Genomic DNA, 21,694 nt, shown 5'->3' with positions numbered 1-21,694 from the left:
AGTATCGAGGGCTGGTGCAGTCAGCCCAACCTAGATTTCTGGGACTGCTTTTGTATGTCCCACTTGTCTAGAATGACACACCTGTTGCACTGAAAAAATAGATTTTTGTCCTTACCTTGATAATATCTTTTCCAATAGATAGGTGTGTCATTCTAGACTCCCGCCCTATCCTTCCTGCGCCTGCCTCATATTTCATTCTGGTTATGCTTCTCAAAGTTATATCTTGGATGCCAGTCAGCCCTTTGGGCCCTGAAGCTTGCTGTAAAATATATTTTAGCATCTACAGGGGTACTTCCAGAACTCCTTTGATGCTTCTGTTGGGTGTTACTTGTTCATTAAGTGTTCAAGAGTTAGTATGTTTGAGCAGAACAGTTGTTTTGTTTGGGAAATTTCCCATTGTTATCCTTACTTCACATGATGTAAAGGAACTCTTGACTGCTGGGGTACTAACTGCAGATGGCAGTAGAGCTCCCAGTGAAGTAGGAAGGGGACAGAAAAAAATTTGGAGTGGATTCCTTCTGCATATGGCCCGCGTCCATGGGGAGATAACCCACTTGTCTGAAAAAGATATCAAGGTAAGGACATAATCTCTTTTCTGACTTTGGCACCTGGGGATGATCACTGGTTCTGCGTGTTTTAAGTCAGCTGTCTTACCGGATCTCATTTTGGAGTCTGCATGATCTCAATTTAGACACGGAGCCAGCTCCTTCTGCCTCCTCATCTCTCAGGAGCGTAACGAGGATACAGTCCTTGGTGTTTCCCTGGCATCTGGACATTATTGTATTGATTTCAGAGTACTGGGATTCTCCTGAAGCGTCTTTCAAAGTAGTGAGAGCCATGTCACGGCTGTATCCTATGGCACAAGAGTGTGAACAACTTTTTGGTCAGCCTAAAGTTGATTCCTTGGTTGCACAGGTTTCTTAGTGCACCTCCCTTCCGAGCAAAGGCAGTGTAGTGCTCAAAGATATGCAAGACCATCAAGTGGATGTTCTCAGGAGACTTTTCGAGGCAGTGACTTTGGGAGTCAAAGCTGCCTTGATGGCATCTTTTGTCTCTCATGCTTGTCTACTTAGATCGCACACTTTGGAGAATAAGGGAGATAATCCCCCCCGTTACTTTTATCTTGTGTGGATTATATAGCTGACGCTCTGTATGACATTATACATGTCCTGGGTAAAGCGTCAGCTTATTCCATTTCTGCTTATAGAATGCTGTGAATCAAACAATGAGCTGCCAATTCCACCTCCAAAGCTACTCTGGGCAGACTCCCTTTAGGGACAACTTTTATTTGGAACAGGCCTGGTTGATCTCATGACCTGCATAGTGGACTGTTGCCCTAAGACCCTGCCTAATAATAGACCCAGAACCTCTAACTCAGTGTCTCTCAAACTGTGTGCCACGGCACAGTGGTGTGCCCCAAAGAGGTTCCGAGTGTGCCATGAGAGATTACAGAATTTTACTCTCTTTAAAAAAAATTCCCTTCATAAGTATACACTAGATGACATATCGCGTACGCAAGAGTCTGTGAATGTTATGAGTGGCTGTGTGCGTAAGGATATAACCACCCAGACAAGCTTCATTCTTTGAAGTGATTGGTCATTGAAAACTAACGTCGAGTAATTTTATTATTTTTTTTATGCAGTAATTATCCTAACTTGAGCGACAAAGCAATTAAGGCTTTATCATTTGGATCTTCTTAACTTTGCGAACTTGGATTTTCAGCTCTCACAGAAATTAAATTGAAAAAAGAGAACCACTGCAGATGGTGGATGATGAAATGTGTGTTTGCTTGTCATCAAGCCACATTTTGAGTTAATTTGTACTAAAAAAAAAAAAAAAAAAAGCACATCCATCACAGATTAGCAATTCTATGTTATATATTTTAGTTTCACCATTGTTACAATTAACCCATATATAGCTTAAAGAACTTTAAATAAATGACTCTCAAATTTCTTTATTTTGTTCGTTTTACAATTTTATAATTTCAATGATAATGTGCTGTGAAAAACATTTGCTCCATTTAGTGTGCCGTGCAAAACATTTGCTCCCTATAGTGTGCTGGAGCTAAAAAAAAGTTTGAGACACACTGCTCTAATGCTCAGGGCACTGTAATTTTCAAGGCTGCAGGCACTCACGACAGTATTCATTTCGCATCGCAGAGATTCTCCCAGAGCTACAGGCTGAGGTTCTCCGGACCCTGGTATAACCAGTCTCGGAGCACCAGGCTCTTTCTTGTAGAGAGCTTTTCATTAGAAACTTCCTTGTTTGGTTCTATTTTTTTGTTCACACTGCTTCTTTACAATTGCTGTTTTCTATTGCAAAATATACTACACTGTATTTGTTCTTGTATAGCAGGCAATTTGAGCAAATTTGAGCACAATCATGCCCTATATATTTTTTTTTGTTCCTGATTAGTGCTAATAAACAATATTTTAAAATACAAATACCCTATGCCTGTTCTTTGATGCATACAGCATATTTTCCATGCATAATAAGGGGTCACCATTGCTTTCTATATTATCTGACTTTACATAATTGAGATTGTGCTGTACAATTGTAAAGATTCTTGACTTACTCATTTATGCTTACTGACCAGCAAATGTATAGAAAGCAAACTCATGGGGAAGGGTATTAAAAGAAAATAGAAATGGTCTATCACTTTTTTTTTATATTATATTCTTAGTTATAAAGCTATAGCAAAACATGTTTTGTGAATGATAGAATGAATTTAAAAAATTGCAGTGTTTCAGGAATATAATATATCATTAGTAAAAGTTTTTTTTTTGTGATTTGTTGGATGGGACTTGTGCTGCTTTTAACTGTAATCTCATTCAATTGTTGATTCTGTAGTCAATGTGATGATTTCTTCCCATGACAGATTTGCTATGGAATAATCTATGGAATGGGAGCCAAATCTCTTGGGGAGCAGATGGGCATTGAGGAGAATGATGCTGCCTGCTATATTGAATCCTTTAAATCCAGATACACAGGTAAAGGGGCCAAAGAACTGCAGATATGCCCCAAGGACACTTTCAGATTTCATTTTAAAGCATACATATTATGTTTAAAATGAATACACATGATGTATGTTTCATACTGTTGGATTCTTTGAAATGTTTTTATGTGCTGTATAAATTTCCTGAACTAAATTTTCTTTCGTTAGTCCAAAGTCATTGAGCAATGGGGTAAGAGTTTTTCATGTCTCTTTGCTCAATTTTTTTTGTCTCTCCACAAACTTCTTTTTTTTTTTTTTTTAATAATTCTTTATTTAGAACACTTGAAAGACACATACATGAAAAACAACAATGCAGTGCCCACGCAGGAGCAGCCCTCGGCAACCAACATCCCAAAAGTGCCAACTCATTGTTAAACAATTTTGACAACAATCATCCCAACCAAATCCCCCCAACAACCCCCCCCCCCCCGAGAAGATAGTTGAGACATCCAACACCTCTATACCTAGTCCCCCCCCAAGGAGAGGAAAAGAAACACCAAAACCCCAAATCACAACCCAATGCAGCAACCCCCATACCAGAGCCAGAGACCCTCCTAACCCCACCTTCCACCTCCAAAAATCGTCCCCACATACCCTCAAATTGCTGCCTATGCCTTGTCAACATGGCCGACAGCCGATACATCTCACACACCCAGCCCAGTTTCTCTCTCAACAGCAACAAGGTAGGCACTGTAGGGCTCTTCCAATAAAAGGCCAGGACTAGCCAGGCTGCCGTGAAAGTGAAGCGGGATAATTTGTCAGTCACCCCCTTCTCACCCTCCCCTGGTATCACTCCCAATAAGGCAGTGGCTGCTCGTACGGCCACTTGGCATTGGAGAAGGCGACTCACATACTCAAATACCTGGACCCAAAAACCCAGGATTTTGGGGCACTCCCACCACATATGGAAAAATGTTCCTCTCCCACCACACCCTCTCCAGCACTGATCTGTACATGATGTATTCATTTTACTAAGCATTGCTGGCGTGATATTCCATCGCACCAAGAGCTTAATGGCATTCTCCACCAACTGTGGTGCCATCGCTACATGATGTATTCTCCAGGCAATCTACTCCCATTCCTCCTCCGTGTAAACAATCCCCAGATCCTTTTCCCATGCCTTCATGTATGAGGTCTTCTGGGAGGGGTCAGCGTATAGCAGTTGGTACAAGGCCGAAATACACCCCCTGTTGACTGGTTCCCCCAACATGGATTCAAATGGAGAGCAGAGGACAGCTATAGGCTCCCGCACCCACATAATATAGTTTTTCACTTGTAAATATGGAAACAAGTCCCCCAGCTCCAGCTGGAATTGAGCTTGCACTCTGGAAAAGGTTTAATCTTATCCCCAGCTAAAAGCTGACCAAACCATTGGATGTCCCTGTGCTCCCATCATTTAAAAAGATCCCCCTCCCTACCTGGTAAGAAATCTTCTGCGTAACGGATAGGAATGAAGTGGACCCCCCCTACCCCTGCCCATAAGTTTCAAGAAAGCTCCTTTCCAAACCCGTAGTATCCACCTAGTGAATGGATTGGTTATGACTAGGATTTCCTTGTCTCTTAAGCCCACCCAAGGAAGGTAACACAACACACCAATACTTCTAGGGTCCCCTAAGAGCCCTTGCTCCACGTTCACCCATAACTTAACTGGGTCTGCATGCCAATCAAGTTTCAAGTTTATTAAATTTTTGATTAATCGCTTTGTCATATTTTCAAAGCGATGAACATAAATACAAAGTAATAGAAGTGAATACAAAATTACCTTATTAAAAAATAAAAAATAAAAATTAAATATAATCTAAAACATTAATTGTCCATAATCAGTAAACATATACTATATACATACTTGACAAGACATGAATAAAAGGGAAAAGGGATAAGAAATACAATCCACCAATGCCCGAAGCTGCGCTGCCTGATAATAGCCCACTAAGTTGGGGATTCCCAATCCCCCCTCCCTCTTAAACTTGAACATGGTATACCGAGCCACTCTAGGATGTTTGCCCCCCCCCCCCCAAATAAATTACAAAATACACTGGAAACAATCTGCAGAGATCTCAATAGGCAGAACTTGAAATAGGTACAAGAATTTCAGGAGAACCATCATGCACTATCTCTATCCTACCCATCCAGGAAAGGTGTAATTTGTCCCATCTAGCAAAGTCCTGCACCATAGAGGAGGCCAATGGAGCATAGTTGAGGCTGAACAAAGAAGACTAGTCAGCCCCCAATTGAATCCCCAGATATCTAATGGGCCCCCTCACCCACCGAAAGGGAACCGTTCGCTGTATGTCTGGAATAGCTGCAGCCAGCACTGAGATATTCAGGATTTCTGTTTTGTTTAAATTAGCTTTAAAGCCAGACAGCTGCCCATACTTCTGCATCCACCACAACTGCCACCCAAGGCTGCCCTGATCTCTTTGCCTGCCACATCAAATTCAGCACCCCACGTATCCCGTCCGCCGCTTGCCTCTCCCCAATAAATCCCACTTGGTCAGGATGGATAAGCACTGGCATGTGGGTAGGTAGCCTATCCACAAGGATCTGAGCCATAATCTTGGTATCGATTCCTAAAAGGGAAATGGGTCTATAACTGCCACATAAAGTAGCATCCTTCCCTGGTTTGGGTAATACTGTAATCCTGGCGAGCTGCATATAAAAAGGCAGCTGCTCCCCTTCTTTGAGAGAGTTAAAGAGCCTGGCTAGCAATGGGGTTACTAAAGCCGAGAACCTCTTATAAAATAACCCCGTAAACCCATCCAACCCTGGGGATTTACCCGGCTTCAACAAGCGAATTACGTACAACACCTCCTCGACTGTGATGTCCTGATCCAGGACTGTGATGTCCTGAGAAACCTAGCCCGATAGAGACTGAGACCCAAGTCCTGCAAATAGTGAGTAATAGCCTCCACAGAGCCCTGGTGCTCCAGAGTATATAGCTCCTGGTAAAACTCCTGAAACCACTTTTGAATGCCAGCCTCATCAAATAGAGCAGATCCATCCTGAGCCTTAATGGACATAACATTCGCTTGCGTTTACTGCAACTTAACTCTATGGGCCAACAGCTTGCCAGCCCGGTTTCCGGATTCAAAATATTTGAGACGAAGCTTATCCAAATTAAACTTAATAACCTCATCTTCCAATTTTCCCAGAGCCATATGCGTGTCCCAAATCTGTGACTGAATCCGTGGACCCCCCCTGTTCCACCAGTTTAGACAAAGTCTCCTCTCTCTGCCTCTGTTTTTTCTTATGGGAAGCCAAGGAAATAATCTCAACACTACTTTGAGACTCTCCCAAATTGGCATTGGAGAAAACTGATCTATACTATTGTGTTCCACAAATTCGTAGATCCCTTGTTCTAGCTTCCGGACAATCTGAGGGTCCCCCAGCAAACTATCATTCAATTTCCAGTAAGTGTCACCCACCCGTGGAGCCCCCCCCCACCAGCTCAAATTCAGCCAAATAGGAGTGTGATCTGACCAACCAATAGTATCAATTCGGGTATAATAATAATAATAATAATAATAATAATAATAATAATAATAATAATAGTTTATTTTTATATACCGCCATACCCATGTGAGTTCAAGGCGGTTTACATTGAGTTACATTAGGATCTGCATAGACAGGCAGATTTACAATTATTTGTCAGAATTACAGAGTTGTTATTAGAATTACAGATTTGTTATTAGAATTACAGATTTGTTATTAGAATTACAGAGTAACATAGTTTCAATTATTTATCAGCTTAATTTGAACTAGACAGAGGATGCGGAAAGAGGGGAAGAAAAAGGAGCAGGCCTCATGAGGGGGCCAGATTGGGGAGGGGGGGAGGTATTGTCAGGGGGGGGGGAACCTTTCGGGTCTTGTTTGTGGAATAGGTAAGTTTTAAGTGATTTTCTGAACCCGAGGTAATTGGGGGCCTCTAGTATCATTTGTGCTAGCCATGGGTTCAGCTTGGCTGCTTGGAAGGCGAAAGTTCTGTCAAGGAATCTTTTGAAGAGACAATGTTTGGGTGAGGGGAAGGCGAACAGCTGAATACGACGGGATTTGTTGTTGGTGCGGTAGAGGTTGAAGTGAGGATTGATGTAACTTGGTGAGGACCCATTTACCGCCCTGTAACAGAAGCATGCGAATTTGTAAAGGACTCTAGACTCGAAAGGCAGCCAGTGGAGTTGGTGGTAGAATGGGGTGACATGTTCCCATTTCTTTAGGCCAAAGATGAGGCGCACGGCGGTATTCTGGATTATTTTTAGTCTCCTGGTTGTTTTCTTTGTGGCGTTAAGGTAAATGATGTTGCAATAATCTAGAATACTGAGGATGGAGGATTGTACAAGAAGGCGGAAGGAAGTGTCATTGAAGTATTTTTTTATGGTGCGAAGTTTCCAAAGTGCAGAGAAGCTTTTTCTGACGACGAGGTCGGTGTGCTTTTCTAAGGAAAGGTTTTTGTCCACTAGCTTCCCCCCCACCCTTTATCCACGCACAGCATGTCAATGCGCGTATATACATCATGTACAGGGAAGTAGAATGTGTAATCCCATCCCATCCAATGTTGGACTCTCCACCCATCCATCACATTAAGCACATCCAAAAAACGTTTCAAGCATTTCTGATCCCTCTTAAGGCGATCCCCCTCTTACCTGTAGAATCCCAACCCGGATGAAGCACTAAATTAAAGTCCCCCCCTACCATCAAGTGGCCTACCTTGACTGAAAGTATTTTCTCCAGCAAAACATCAAAAACTTCCCCTATTGGGAATTTGAGGCATACAAATTTATTAAGGTCACCCATTTCCCATTCACCTCCCTTGTCCAGATAAGCCACCGCCCCCCCCTACAACTCTCCATTCCCGGTCCGGTACCACCTTCAATCGGTTAGAAAATAAAATACCCATCCCCGCTTTCTTCTTTTCCACTGTATTAGATGCCCAGGCTCGAACAGGATATTCTCTAAACTGAATCAATTGTTCCCCAGCCTTAACAAAATGTGTTTCTTGTATAAAACAAATATCAAAACGGAGTCTCTTTACCTCCTTCAACAGCAACTGTTGCTTATGTGGCATATTGAGGCCCTTCACATTTAAACTCCGTATCTCGGGGTATTATTACATTACATACATTAGTGATTTCTATTCCGCCATTACCTTGCAGTTCAAGGCGGGTTACATAACAATTGTCATGATATTACAAAATATATAAGGTGGATTACATAAGGATTGTCGTGAAATTAGGTAATACATAATGGGTAATTTGAACATTTTAGATATGATAAGGAGTAGATAGATAGCTTTGGACAGATCTGGTTGTGTTTAATAGGTTTTATGTATTTTTTTGAAGCGTAGGGTTTTTGTTTGTTTTTTGAAGGTTTTGTAATCTGTGGTCAAAGACTGCAGATTGGTGAGTTGTCTGTCTAGTTTTGTTGCTCTGGTGGCCAGCAGGTTGTCGTATAGTTTTCTTCGTTAGACATTTTTGGTTGCCGCGTATGTGAATAGTGAGTGGGTTCTCCTGTGTCTGGTTGAGGTGGATTGAATTAAGTCGGTTGTTCCAGTAGGTTGGGCTGTCTTCCAACCAAAAATCCCCAACCCCGGTTGCTCACCACTGGATCCCCCCTCCCAACTCCCCCAACAGACCCCCCATCCCACCAAACCCAAAGCCCTTCACTCCCACCTCCTACCATGGCTTCAAGTGACTCTACCAACCCTTACTGTTACCATACAGGCCCCCCACCGCCCATCAGCCCTACATTCACCCACTCCCCCCAACATCCACCCCCTTGCCATACATGCAGCCCCATACACATGTCCACTTTCTCTGTTAGGTCCATAACCCAGTCCAGGTCCTGGCCAGGGCATAATCAGGTACCACTTGGGCCTGCTCGCTCCATATCCACCCAATGCTTCCATCCGCCCCGCACTGGTCTTTACTCGCCGCCTCAAGTTGTTCTCCCTCCACTAGAATCACTCCATCTGCTGCATTGCCTGCTTCCCAGGAGTAGACTCTCCCGGAACCATCAGACCCTCTTTCTGCAGTAACGCTCTCAACTTTTCCACCATGGTCAGTCTCCCATGCACCCCATTGATAGTGACAGGAGCCAAAGTGGAACAACCAGCAGTAGCGCACATTAGCCTTTTTTAGCACCTACAAAAGTGGCCAGAATTCCCTACGTTTCTGTAGTGTGATGGCTGAAAGGTCTTGAAAAATTTAGACCCGGTGAGTTTTCCATTGTATAGTCCCCATGTCTCTTGCCTTCCGTATCAGGCGCTCCTTTTCTGGGAAATGATGGATACAGGCAATAATGTCTCTAGGGTGGTCAGATTTTCTGGACCCCAGGTTTCAACGTGCCCTGTCCACCTGCAAGGCCCCCACCCCTGTCGCAAACTCCTCCACCCCCAAAACAAACTGATACAGTTCTTGCACCACTTGCCTGGCATCTCTGAACTCCTCTGTATCTGGGACACCACGGATGCGCACATTATTGCGCCTGGAGCAATTATCCAGGTCTTCAATCCTTGAGTAGCAATCACCAATATCTTTCTGTGCCGCACTCATAGTCAGAGAGCGCCTGAACTACCTCTTCATTTTCTCCAATCCGCCACTCCGTGTCCTCCACCCAACCCAGAAAAGTCCTGCAGGATCTCCTTAACTGCCTCCTTGATCTTCCCCTTCACTGGCACAACTTCCATCTTTATATTGGCAGCCCACTTCTGCAGGTCCGCTTTCATAATGGTCCCTGCCTGGTCTGCCCTTCTCAACTGCAGGGAGGCACCTCCTCAGAAGCGCTATCGCCGGACTCTCACATAGATGCTGCTCCTTTCTCGCCGCCGCCCTCCAGCGATTTGGCCACCTCAGATTTTTCCTTCGCCGGCATATTTCTATCTCGGCTTGCTCCACCACTCTCCGGGACTCGGCCAGTGCCCAATGCTCGCTGCTAGATGGGGAAAAAGGGAGGCTAATCGCTACGAGGAATCAGAGCTCAGTCTCTAACCTTCCATCTTGGTCAGTGACGTCACCGGAAGCCCTCTCCACAAACTTCTGATAGTCTTTCTCACATTAATCTTGTCTCTTGTTTTCTTGTCCTATTTGTATCTTAGGTTTTAAAAAGTTATCAAAAATATAGCCCTATAATGATTCTAGGTTGTGTGCTCTTAGCTTTTTTTACCTCCCAGCATTATACTTCTATTTGTTTTTTAGATTTAGTTACTTTTCCAAAGGAAAGGTAGTCTTAAGTATGATACAAATTCAATATAGTAAGTATTTCATTGCCCCAGAAGGTTTATCATCTAATTCAGTGGTCTCAAACTCGTGGCCTGGGGGCCACATGTGGCCCACCAGATACTATTTTGCGGCCCATGGTATGTACTAGTGCAGTGGTCTCAAACTCAAACCTTTTGCAGGGCCACATTTTGGATCTGTAGGTACGTGGAGGGCCTCAGAAAAAAATAGTTAACGTCTTATTAAAGAAATGACAATTTTGCATGAGGTAAAATTCTATATTTATAAATCTTTCCTTTTGGCTAAGTTGTAATAATAATATTATAATTATAGCTAAAGAGACATGATCAAGAAACTGTTTTATTTTACTTTTGTGATCATGATAAACATACCGAGGGTCTCAAAATAGTACCTGGCAGGCCGCATGTGGCCCCCGGGCCGCGAGTTTGAGACCACTGTACTAGTGTTATATGTACTAGTGCTGCCCGCTCTTTGCAGCGTCCTCCAGCTTCCCCCCTGGCCTCCCACTCTTACCTTCAGATAATTACTGCAGCCTGCAGAGAGGATTGCCGGAACTGTAGCGATCCTTGCAGGCTGCCATTGTCCTCAGCAGCATGTTCTCTCTGCCACAATCAAGTTTCAAGTTTATTAACATTTTTGATTAATCGCTTAATCTTACTTCAAAGCGATAAACATATATAAAAAGAAACAATTAAAATTACAATATTAAAAAATAAAACAATCCTACCCCTGACATCAGAGGAGAGGCAGGATTGTGTCAGAGGGAATGTGCTGCGGAGGCCGATGGCAGCCTGCAAGTAACGCTACAGCACCAGTAATTCTCTCTGCATGCTGCGGTAATTAGCTGAAACTAAGACCAAGAGGCCAGGGGGGAAGCTGGAGGATGCTGCAAAGAAGGGGGGAACATGCAGGCCTTCGGGGGGGGGAGGGGGGAAGATTTATAAACTATAAAGTTTTACCTCATGCAAAGTTGTCATTTCTTTAATAAGACATTATTTTTTTCCAAGTACCTACAAATCCAAAATGTGGCCCTGCAAAGGGTTTCAGTTTGAGACCACTGATCTAATTGGTACCTGAATTTGGTGTCACTTGGCTGCTGTATCCACTAAACCCATTCCTCCACATGTAGTTGTGCACTTACAAGTCATTCCCTGTCCTCCTTGAAACCAGTTGTGTTTGTCCTTCCTTCTCATTTTTTTTCCAGGTGTATTGTGATGGTTTCATATTTGTTGCAGCAAGATAAATGGCCTGTGGTCCATCTTAGGATCTCAGAATTTGAATCTAGGGCCTTTCTCTTTCACATCATTTTATTGAGCAAAATTTAACTAATTGGAGAGCCCTACCTACTTCATGATGGTAGCTCATTATCCTTTCTCTTATCATGCTTTTAACATATGTTTTTTCTTCTTTTACCTCAGTACTTCTCTGCCCTACAACATTAAGGCTGGGTTTATGAACCAATTATGTAGCTGTCCCTTTTATTTCTAATTTCTTCATTTAGGTATTCAAAAGTTTTTGAAGGAGACTGTGAAGAATTGTAACAGGAATGGCTTGGTTCAGACCATCCTGGGAAGACGGAGGTACTTACCTGCAATTAAGGACCCAAAACTCCATCTTAGAGCACATGTACGTAGTCTAGAAGATCTATTTAGAAAGTGAAGAAGTACGAGAATGTGGAAGGGCTCTTAGTCAAATGAATAAACTCAGTATATTCAGCTTACCCTATAACAGCATCTAGTGTGAAAGAAACAAACAATGTATTCCTGAAGTAACTATCTCTGTACCCTATGACACTGTGAGGAGAGATAAAAAGTGAAAATTGACTTTTATGTCAATAGGCATTAAACATATTTTATGCAGAGATGTAAGTATAAATGTTTTCACGTACTCTTTATTTTATAATTTTTCTTTAGGTAGATATTTACATAAGATGTTAAACATTAAGATTTCCTGAATCACAAGTATTCTGATTTGGAAAGTGTGGTTGCATACCTCTGAGGTTTTCTCCATAGACAACATGATCCTATAGTCACACAGTGGGTAAATGTCATAGTGATAAATCCAAGTCAGGTACTCTCTCCCAGAGCTAGGAAGACTTAGACAGCATGGATATTCCTGCGTTTCTTCAGTGTTCTATCTCCTCAGTTAAAGGAGGGCAGGAATGTGTAGCTGTAGGATCCCCAGAGAACACTAATTTAAAGTATGCAACTATGCTTTCTCCAAGAATAAGAACTACCTGTATAGCCAAGACGTTCTCAACCCAGTCCTGGGGCCAATTAGGTTTTCTGGATACCAATGATGAATATTCATGAGATAGATTTTCATATGGAGGAAGCAATGCATGCAAATTTACAGTGTTGTGAGAAAGTCCTTTACCCTCTTCTAATTTTCTTTAGTATCACTTGTAATACTGAATGGTTTCAGATATTAAAGGGAACCTGAATAAATACATAACGAAGTTTTTAAATTATAACTTCATTTATTTAAACAATAAAGTTATCCAACACCCATAACACTCATGTGATAAAGTAAATACCATCATTCAATCAATTGACCAATTTTAATTTATAGTTAAACACAGCCAGATTTGATTTTAGCTAGCTCTGTTAAATCTAAACATCACTATATATTAAACCTTACCATAAGGTTCAAGTAGTCATCACAAAGTTTCTACAAAATGCTAGGCCGTGATCAAAGGAAATTCCAGAAGAGTTGAGAAAAAAATGTTGAAATATATCACTGGAAAAGATTACAACGCTATTTCTAAAGCCTGAGTCCACTGAACCACAATGAGAGCCTTTATCTTCAAATGGAAAAGGCTTGAAACAGTGCTGAATTTTCCAGGAGTGGCTGCTCTGCCAAAATTTAGTCCAAGGGTACAGCGACAACTCATCTGAGAATCTGCCATCATGATTCTATATTTCTAAGTCACAAAACATCCTGAAGAACATCCATTTGCCTAGATTTATGAATTTAGTGATTGAATTGTGTCAATTTTGAGAATTTACATCTGCTGTCTATATTTTGCACTGTTCAGGAAGAAATGCATTTGTTTCTATTTTTCTGGGGTTGTACTGCATGTAGAGTCTTACATCTTATGGTTTGTTTTTATGTATTATTACTTTTAATTTTTGGTCCTGTATTTGCATGGGGGTTATCTGTGTTCTGGTAGAAATGAATGTTGAGAAGCATACAGCGTGCTTTGTGTAGTTTAATTTTGTGGTTAACCAAGATTATATTGTGTGTATATATGAAATTGAATGGAAAAAATAGTGTTACAATTAGTACTATTATGAGGGCAGGGTTTGGGGTGGAGATTGGGCAGGGTCTGTCCAACAACTTAAACCAGTGTTCTTCAACCGCCGATCCACAAAATAATTATTTTATTTCTGCGAGTCCTTAGGTGTAAAAAGGTTGAAGAACACTGCTCTAGGTGATGAAACCATTTCCTGAGACTCCTCAAAACTTGCATTAAAAATTGCAGCAGCTGGAATCGATGGGTTGCTAATCTTGTACTCAACACTGTATTTTAAAAAATCTGTTTATTTATGGTGTCTTAAGTAATTGATTTTTTCCAGGTGGAGCATTAGAATGTTTTGTTGAGCTGTTTGATCTCTTGAAGAGTAGATATTATCACAATGGTGTAGTTTGACCCATTGTTGGTTGTATACTGTATTTAGTGGTGGTTCTGTTAGATGTTTGAGATATTTACAAATGAGTGACAAATCTTTATCTGCTGTTCTGGGACATCCAAGTATTTTGATATGCTTCAAAATTATATTCTTTAGCCTGGCATGTCTTGTGCTGATAGAGATAATTCCTTGCAAATTTTTTTTAGATACTTTGGGTATATTGTGTTCTCTGATTGAGATTTATTTGACTGTTTTCGGGAAGGATCAAATGGAATGTCTGGTGGCAAGTTTTGTTTAGGGCAGGAGTTCTCAACCCAGTCCTCAAAACACACCTAACCAATCATGTTTTCAGGATATCCACAATAAATATGCATGAGAGATTTGCATGCAATCTATCTACTGTATATTCATTGTGAGCATCCTGAAAACCTGACTGGCTAGGTGTGTTCTAAGGAGTGGGTTGAGAACCCTTGGTCTAGAACAGTGGTTCCCAAACCTGTCCTGGGGGACCCCCAGCCAGTCAGGTTTTCAAGATATCCCTAATGAATATGCATGAGAGAGATTTGCATATAATGGAAGTGACAGGTATGCAAATCTCTCTCATGCATATTCATTTGGGATATCTTGAAAACCTGACTGGCTGGGGGTCCCCCAGGACAGGTTTGGGAACCACTGGTCTAGAAGAATGTGATAGATTCAGAGTAATATCCCAGTTCTCAGTTGTCATCTGGTACATCCATGGAAGAACTTGCTGTGAGTCCCTTAGGTGAGAGGACACTGTTTGAGAGCAATGAGCTTTATTCCTTTGAAAATAGTTTCTGGTAGATGATTCTCAGGCAGCTATCCTTTGCTTTTTTGTGATGGTGGCCTTGTTTTATCACTCCTTTAAAAACTTCCTCCACAATTCCGTGATGACTGGTTGTGCTGTTGCAGCAACAGTTGGTTATTGTGTGAGTCCTTGCTCATGCTCCACTCATAAGTTTTCTCTGGGATGCTAAGGATGACATTTTTGGTGTTTTTGTATTTGTGCACTGCTAAATAACCCTGGTAGCTTAAGACAGGTATTAAGGTAGATGCATGTGAAATTCCAAGATGTCTTATGCTTAGGTGGATGTTACACTTTGTATTTATGATTAGGTATGGAATCAGCTTAGCTAATAGGCAGAATATAACTTAATAAATTGTTATTATATATCTTTGTTATGGAGTAGATTCAAGATTTTTCTTTTGCCATTCCTAGGCTGAAAGACAGGCTGTAAACACAACGGTGCAAGGCTCTGCTGCTGATATCATAAAAACAGCAATGGTGAACATTCAAAATCAGCTTGAGAAAACCTTTCCCTCTAAACCAAAATCCCATGGACACCTGGAGAGCATGATCCAAGCCCACCAAACAGGTATTTAATATTTCAGGTATTAATATTTTAGATCCCCTTGCCCATATGGTTCAGGAGTAGCCTAAGGGTTAGCACAGTGGGCTTTGATCCTGGTGAAATGGGTTCAATTCCCACTGCAGCTTTGTGACTTTGGGCAGGTCATTTAATCCTCCATTGCCCCAAGTACAAACAAAAAACAAAACTTGATTGTGAGCCCTCTAGGAACAGATAAAGTAATAGTAGTATAGAGAGGTCACTGAATAAAGACTTTAGATTATATTGACTTTTAAACTCTCATTCAGAAGCATTCTGGTCTTTAGATTTCTGTCTTGTACTATGCTGAAGGCAATACTACATAGAAACATGACAGCAGATAAAGGCCAAATGGCCCATCTAGTTTGCCCATCCACAGTAACCATTATCTCTTTCTCTCAGAGATCCCACGTGCCTATCCCAGGCCCTCTTGAATTCAGACACAGTCTCTGTTTCCACCACCTCTTCTGGAAGACTGTTCCATGCAGCTAGCACTCTTTCCATAAAAAAAGTATTTCCTCAGATTACTCCGGAGCCTATCACCTCTTAACTTTATCCTATGCCCTTTCATTGCAGTTGGGAAGGCTTTTTTTTTTTTCAAAATCTTTATTCATTTTAATACATACATCAAGTGTACATTAAATACAAACTATCATAATATATTATCACTTGAAAATTCCATCACAATGTGTATCTAAAACTTTATATCCCACCCCCCTCCCATAACCATACACAAATAATAAAATTCATATGTATATTAATAATTTAAAAATATGCAATATATATATGCAATTCTCCCTAATTCCCCCACCCCTCCCTTCCTTCAATTATCACATAAGGAAAAAGAATAATAAATTAACATTAATCATTATAATATTTTATTATTGGCCCCCACACATCCTGAAATCTATTAAAATAACCATTTTGTACTGCAATTAACCTTTCCATTTTGTACAGATGACACACTGAGTTCCGCCAGAAGCTGTAATTTAGTCTAGAACAATTCTTCCAATTAAGTGTTATTTGTTGTATCCCCACACCTGTAAGAATCATCAGAAGCTTATTATTTGCTGCAGATATTTGGCTTTTAGATCTCATACATATTCCAAATAGAACAATGCCACATGATTTTCCATTAAAAGATTAACTTGATCCCAGATTGATAACCAAAATGCCTGAATACATGGACAATAAAATAAAAGATGATCTAAAGTTCCAATTTCAATTTTACAATGCCAGCACCTATTAGACTTAGAGCAATCTAATTTTTGTAATCTAGTAGGGGTCCAGAATGCTCTATGCAACAAGAAAAACCATGTTTGCCTAATAGATGCAGACATTGTACCTTTAATTCTCCAAGACCAAATACGTGGCCATTGAGATGCATTAATCTGGTGCTTAATCTCAATGCTCCAAATATCTCTTAATCCATATCTTAGTCAAATAATTAGATAAAATTTTATACCACTTTGCGACCTGGTGTCCCAGAAAATCTGCCTGGAAACATAGGAATTCTAAGCTATAATGATTATTTAAAGATTTCCATTCAGAGAACCCTACCTGAATAGCCTCCTTCAACTGCAACCATTTATAACTTTGTTTTTTATTTAGACCATATTTATGTTGCAATTGTGAAAAATCAAGCCATTATGAATAACTTCATTTAAGGATCTTATATCTGCTTTAATCCAATCTTTCCAGACAACCTTAAACGCGCCTATTTGTATCTTGGAGTTTACCCAAATAGATTGATGTGTAGATTTTCCAATAGACTCAGGAGTTAATTTGTCTACAAATCTTAATGTTTTCCAAGTATCCATTAATACTCTATTGTCCTTACGTACTCTAGGCATCTTTATACTGAGCAGAAGATCAAGTCTAAGTGGGAATATAAGCGACCTCTCAACCCATAACCAGTCTGGCAGTTGTTCCAAAAGCTCTGGGAGGACCCAATACATACCTTGGCGCATGATATAGGATTGGTGATACCTATAAAAATTGGGGAAATTTACCCCACCCTCCTTAATTGGCCTTTGTAGAGACACTAGAGCAACTCTTGCAATTTTACCCAGCCAAATAAATTTAACCAGAATACTATTTACCGTATTTTCACGCATATAACGCGCGCGTTATACGCGTTTTTACCTACCGCGCATACCCCTCGCGCGTTATACGCGTGAGCGCGGTATACAAAAGTTTTTCTACATAGTTCCCACCCCGCCCGACGCCCGATTCACCCCCTCCAGCAGGACCGCTCGCACCCCCACCCCGAACGACCGCTCGCATGCGCTCCCACCCGCACCCGCGATTGGAGCAAGAGGGAGCCCAAGCCCTCTTGCCCGGCCGACTCCCCGACAATATCGGGCCAGGAGGGAGCCCAAACCCTCCTGGCCACGGCGACCCCCTACCCCCACCCCGCACTACATTACGGGCAGGAGGGATCCCAGGCCCTCCTGCCCTCGACGCAAACCCCCCTCCCTCCAACGACCGCCCCCCCCAAGAACCTCCGACCGCCCCCCCCCAGCCGACCCGCGCCCCCCCTGGCCGACCCCCACGACACCCCCCCCCCCCTTCCCCGTACCTTTGGTAGTTGGCCGGACAGACGGGAGGCAAACCCGCCTGTCCGGCAGGCAGCCAACGACGGAATGAGGCCGGATTGGCCCATCCGTCCCAAAGCTCCGCCTACTGGTGGGGCCTAAGGCGCGTGGGCCAATCAGAATAGGCCCTGGAGCCTTAGGTCCCACCTGGGGGCGCGGCCTGAGGCACATGGGCCCAACCCGACCATGTGCCTCAGGCCGCGCCCCCAGGTGGGACCTAAGGCTCCAGGGCCTATTCTGATTGGCCCACGCGACTTAGGCCCCACCAGTAGGCGGAGCTTTGGGACGGATGGGCCAATCCGGCCTCATTCCGTCGTTGGCTGCCTGCCGGACAGGCAGGTTTGGCTCCCGTCTGTCCGGCCAACTACCAAAGGTACGGGGAAGGGGGGTGGGGGTGTCGTGGGGGTCGGCCAGGGGGGTCGCGGGTCGGCTGGGGGGGCGGTCGGAGGTTCTTGGGGGGGGCGGTCGTTGGAGGGAGGGGGGTTTGCGTCGAGGGCAGGAGGGCCTGGGATCCCTCCTGCCCGTAATGTAGTGCGGGGTGGGGGTAGGGGGTCGCTGTGGCCAGGAGGGTTTGGGCTCCCTCCTGGCCCGATATTGTCGGGGAGTCGGCCGGGCAAGAGGGCTTAGGCTCCCTCTTGCTCCGATCGCGGGTGCGGGTGGGAGCGCGTGCGAGCGGTCGTTCGGGGTGGGGGTGCGAGCGGTCCTGCTGGGGGGGTGAATCGGGCGTCGGGCGGGGTGGGAACTATGTAGAAAAACTTTTGTATCTCGTGGGCTCTTATTAGACTCTCTGCTGTGTCTTCCAGAAGGGAGGATATTTAGTGGGCAAGCCATAAGCTTCTAATAAAAGCATTTATGAGGGGGCGGTCGGAGGTTCTTGGGGGGGGGGGGCGGGCGTTGGAGGGAGGGGGGTTTGCGTCGAGGGCAGGAGGGCCTGGAATCCCTCCTGCCTGTAATGTAGTGCGGGGTGGGGGGTAGGGGGTCGCCGTGGCCAGGAGGGTTTGGGCTCCCTTCTGGCCCGATATTGTCGGGGAGTCGGCGGTCCTTCGGGGTGGGGGTGCGAGTGGTCCTGCCGGGGGGGGCAGGGCAGGGCGGGTAAACGGAGAGTTGGGACAGCGCACGGAGAGTCGGGGAGGGCGAAAGGAGAGTCGGGGTGGCCAGAGGAGAGTCGGGGCGGGCGAAAGGAGAGTCGGGGTGGCCAGAGGAGAGTCGGGGCGGGCGAAAGGACAGTCGGGCAGCATGCGCGTTATACCCGTGAGCGCGGTATACAAAAGTTTTTATACATAATATCGTGGTTTCTGCGCGCTATACCCGTGTGCGCGTTATACACGGGTGCGCGTTATCTGCGTGAAAATACGGTAACTTTTTATAGAAAGACCCCTGAAAAAACACTGGTATCATGCCCAATTGGTAACAAACCACAGGCAGAATCATCATTTTAACAGTTTGAACTCTTCCCCACCATGACAAATGCAAAGGATTCCATTGCTCACACAACTGTTACTTTTTGTAATAAAAATTTTTCATTTACTCTCATTGTCTCTTCGAGTGTATTTTTCAACCAAATGCCTAAGTATTTTATTCCATCTTCTTTCCAAATAAAAGGAAAAGAATCAAATATACCTTTTGTACAATACACATTTAAAGGTAAAATTTCCTATTTAGTCCAATTTATTTTGTATCCTGAGAATTTTCCAAATGTATCAATTACTTCAAGTAGACATGGAATTGTTGTTTCCAGATTTCTCAAATGAAGCAAAATATCATCCGCATAAGCGGATACTTTATAATCCACTCCCGCACATGGAATACCCTGTATGTCCCTTGCCTGTCGAATAGCTAATAACAAGGGTTCAAGTACTATATCAAAAAGCAAAGGATTGGGAAGGCTTTTTGAACCAAGAACATAAACAAATTTTGTAACATTATCTGTTTGACAAGTTCCAGAAGAACCAACTATAGAAATGCAGAACATGAGTTAGTAAAAGACCAGATGACCTAACTAGCTTGTCTGTACAAACCAACTGCTTTCTTCTATCATCCATTCCTCTTCCCTTTTTGTGATGATCCATGATTTCTTGAATTCAGATACTGTTCTTATCTCCACCACCTTCATTGGCAGGCTGTTCCATGCATCCATTGTTCTTGTTGAAAAAAATATATTCCTTTAATTATTTCAGAGTCTACCTTCTTTCCCTCTCATTTTAGAATGATTTCATTTGAACGAGGCCTGCCTTATGTGCATTCATAATATCTCTCCATCCTGCCTTTCTTTCATGTTATATGCGTGGAAGAGCATAATCAAAACGTCTAAGTCAAATTTGGTCGTATGGTGCTAGATGCCCAAAGTCAGCAGTGGGAAAATGCCCATTCTCGAAAATACGTCTAGAATATTTTTTTTTTTTTAAATCATCTGTCTGGACGTCCAGGCTATTGTTCATCCAGACCACTAGTATGTTCATCTTTATACCACATTTCGACCAAAATTTTGTCCAAATCCCAAACACCCAGAACAAGACCAGTTAGACGTAGGAGGGGCCAATCAGACATAGCAATGGAGTAGTGGGGCACCTTACAGAGCACTGCTGTGAACTTCACAAAAAGGGTACCACATAAACATCTCACCAGAACTCCCTTATTGGTTATGGTGAGCCCTCCAAAACCCACCTGTCTACAACCGCAATAGCCCTTATGAGTGCAGGTGGCACTTATATGGCAGTAGAGTAGGATTTTTTTGGGGGGAGGGGTATGGGCACACTTTTTCCACCATAAATGTAATGGTTAGAGTGGCTTATGGGCCTGGATCTATGATTCACTAGCCCACTCCAAGGGCTATTTAAGACACTTGTATGCAGCTCTACTAGGCTTTCCTATACCAGGTGCTGATGTTCTAGAGACAGCTATGTACATTTTTATTCTGATCTTTGTGGGTGTGTGATGGGGTCGGTGAACACTGGGGGTCGGTGTGTGTGGGTCTTTACTTTGTCTCTGAAGTGGTTATCTGGTCACTTTGGACCTACCAGTCCCCGCCACAACAGAAAAACAGCAAAAAACACTAGAAACAGTGGAAAAATGGATGAAAGACCACAAACTAAAGCTGAACACAGACAAAACAAGATTTCTACTACTAGAAAAGAACAAAACCCAACCATAACAGAATTAGAAATAAACAGTACCAAGTACCCGATACAGCTCGCCCTAAAACTCCTTGGGCTAATGATAGACAGATGCTGTACCATGCAACTTCAAATCAACAAGACCATCCAGAAAGCCTTTGGAGTCATGCGCAACCTGAAACAAATAAGAAAATTCTTAAGACAGGGAGCAATACCATCTCATAGTTCAATCCCTAGTCCTGGGACTTTTGGACTACTGCAATATCCTCTACCTGCCATGCCCCGCAAGCAAGACAAAACAACTGCAGACAGGACAAAAAACAGCCCTCAGCCTGATCTACCGTACTCACTAAGCAAATATGACCACATCACCACCGCATACCTAGACTCACACTGCCTCCCCACACAAGTGCAAATATTTTTCAAATTTTACTGTATATTATTCAAAGTAATGAACTGCACCGCCCCCTCCTACTTAATCGATCACCTAAACTGGAACAAATCAACCAGACCTAGGAGAACTCAGACCCCATTTATTCATCCCCCAGTCAAAGGCACACAGCGTAAGAAGATATTCGATAGCCTACTAGCAACGCAAGCAGTGAAACTAGACCACCACCTCTCAAACATACTGACAACTATGTCTGACTACAAAATATTCCGAAGAGAAAATTTATCAAGAAAAGCCAAAACATCTCCTTAATTGTTCCCCAATC

The 21,694-nt window shown here is 43.0% G+C and overlaps 1 protein-coding gene across 6 annotated transcripts in view; it reads left to right on the top strand.

The window, feature by feature from the left end:
* The window catches only part of POLQ (DNA polymerase theta), a 321,333-nt gene that overhangs the window by 271,339 nt on the left and 28,300 nt on the right, over positions 1-21,694 (top strand). For 3 of the 6 annotated variants that reach the window (XM_033942580.1, XM_033942581.1, XM_033942579.1), the window contains 3 exons: positions 2,879-2,990; positions 11,729-11,853; positions 15,100-15,256. In XM_033942580.1, the coding sequence (XP_033798471.1) occupies positions 2,879-2,990; positions 11,729-11,853; positions 15,100-15,256 (394 nt within the window). Of the gene's footprint in view, positions 1-2,878; positions 2,991-11,728; positions 11,854-15,099; positions 15,257-21,694 lie in introns of those variants that run through there. The other 3 variants (XR_004539268.1, XM_033942582.1, XR_004539267.1) reach the window with 3 other exon arrangements.

This window comes from Geotrypetes seraphini, chromosome 4, assembly GCF_902459505.1.
Source record: "Geotrypetes seraphini chromosome 4, aGeoSer1.1, whole genome shotgun sequence".
NCBI classification, from domain to species: Eukaryota; Metazoa; Chordata; class Amphibia; order Gymnophiona; family Dermophiidae; genus Geotrypetes; species Geotrypetes seraphini.
This window is presented reverse-complemented; position numbering and strand designations above follow the sequence as displayed.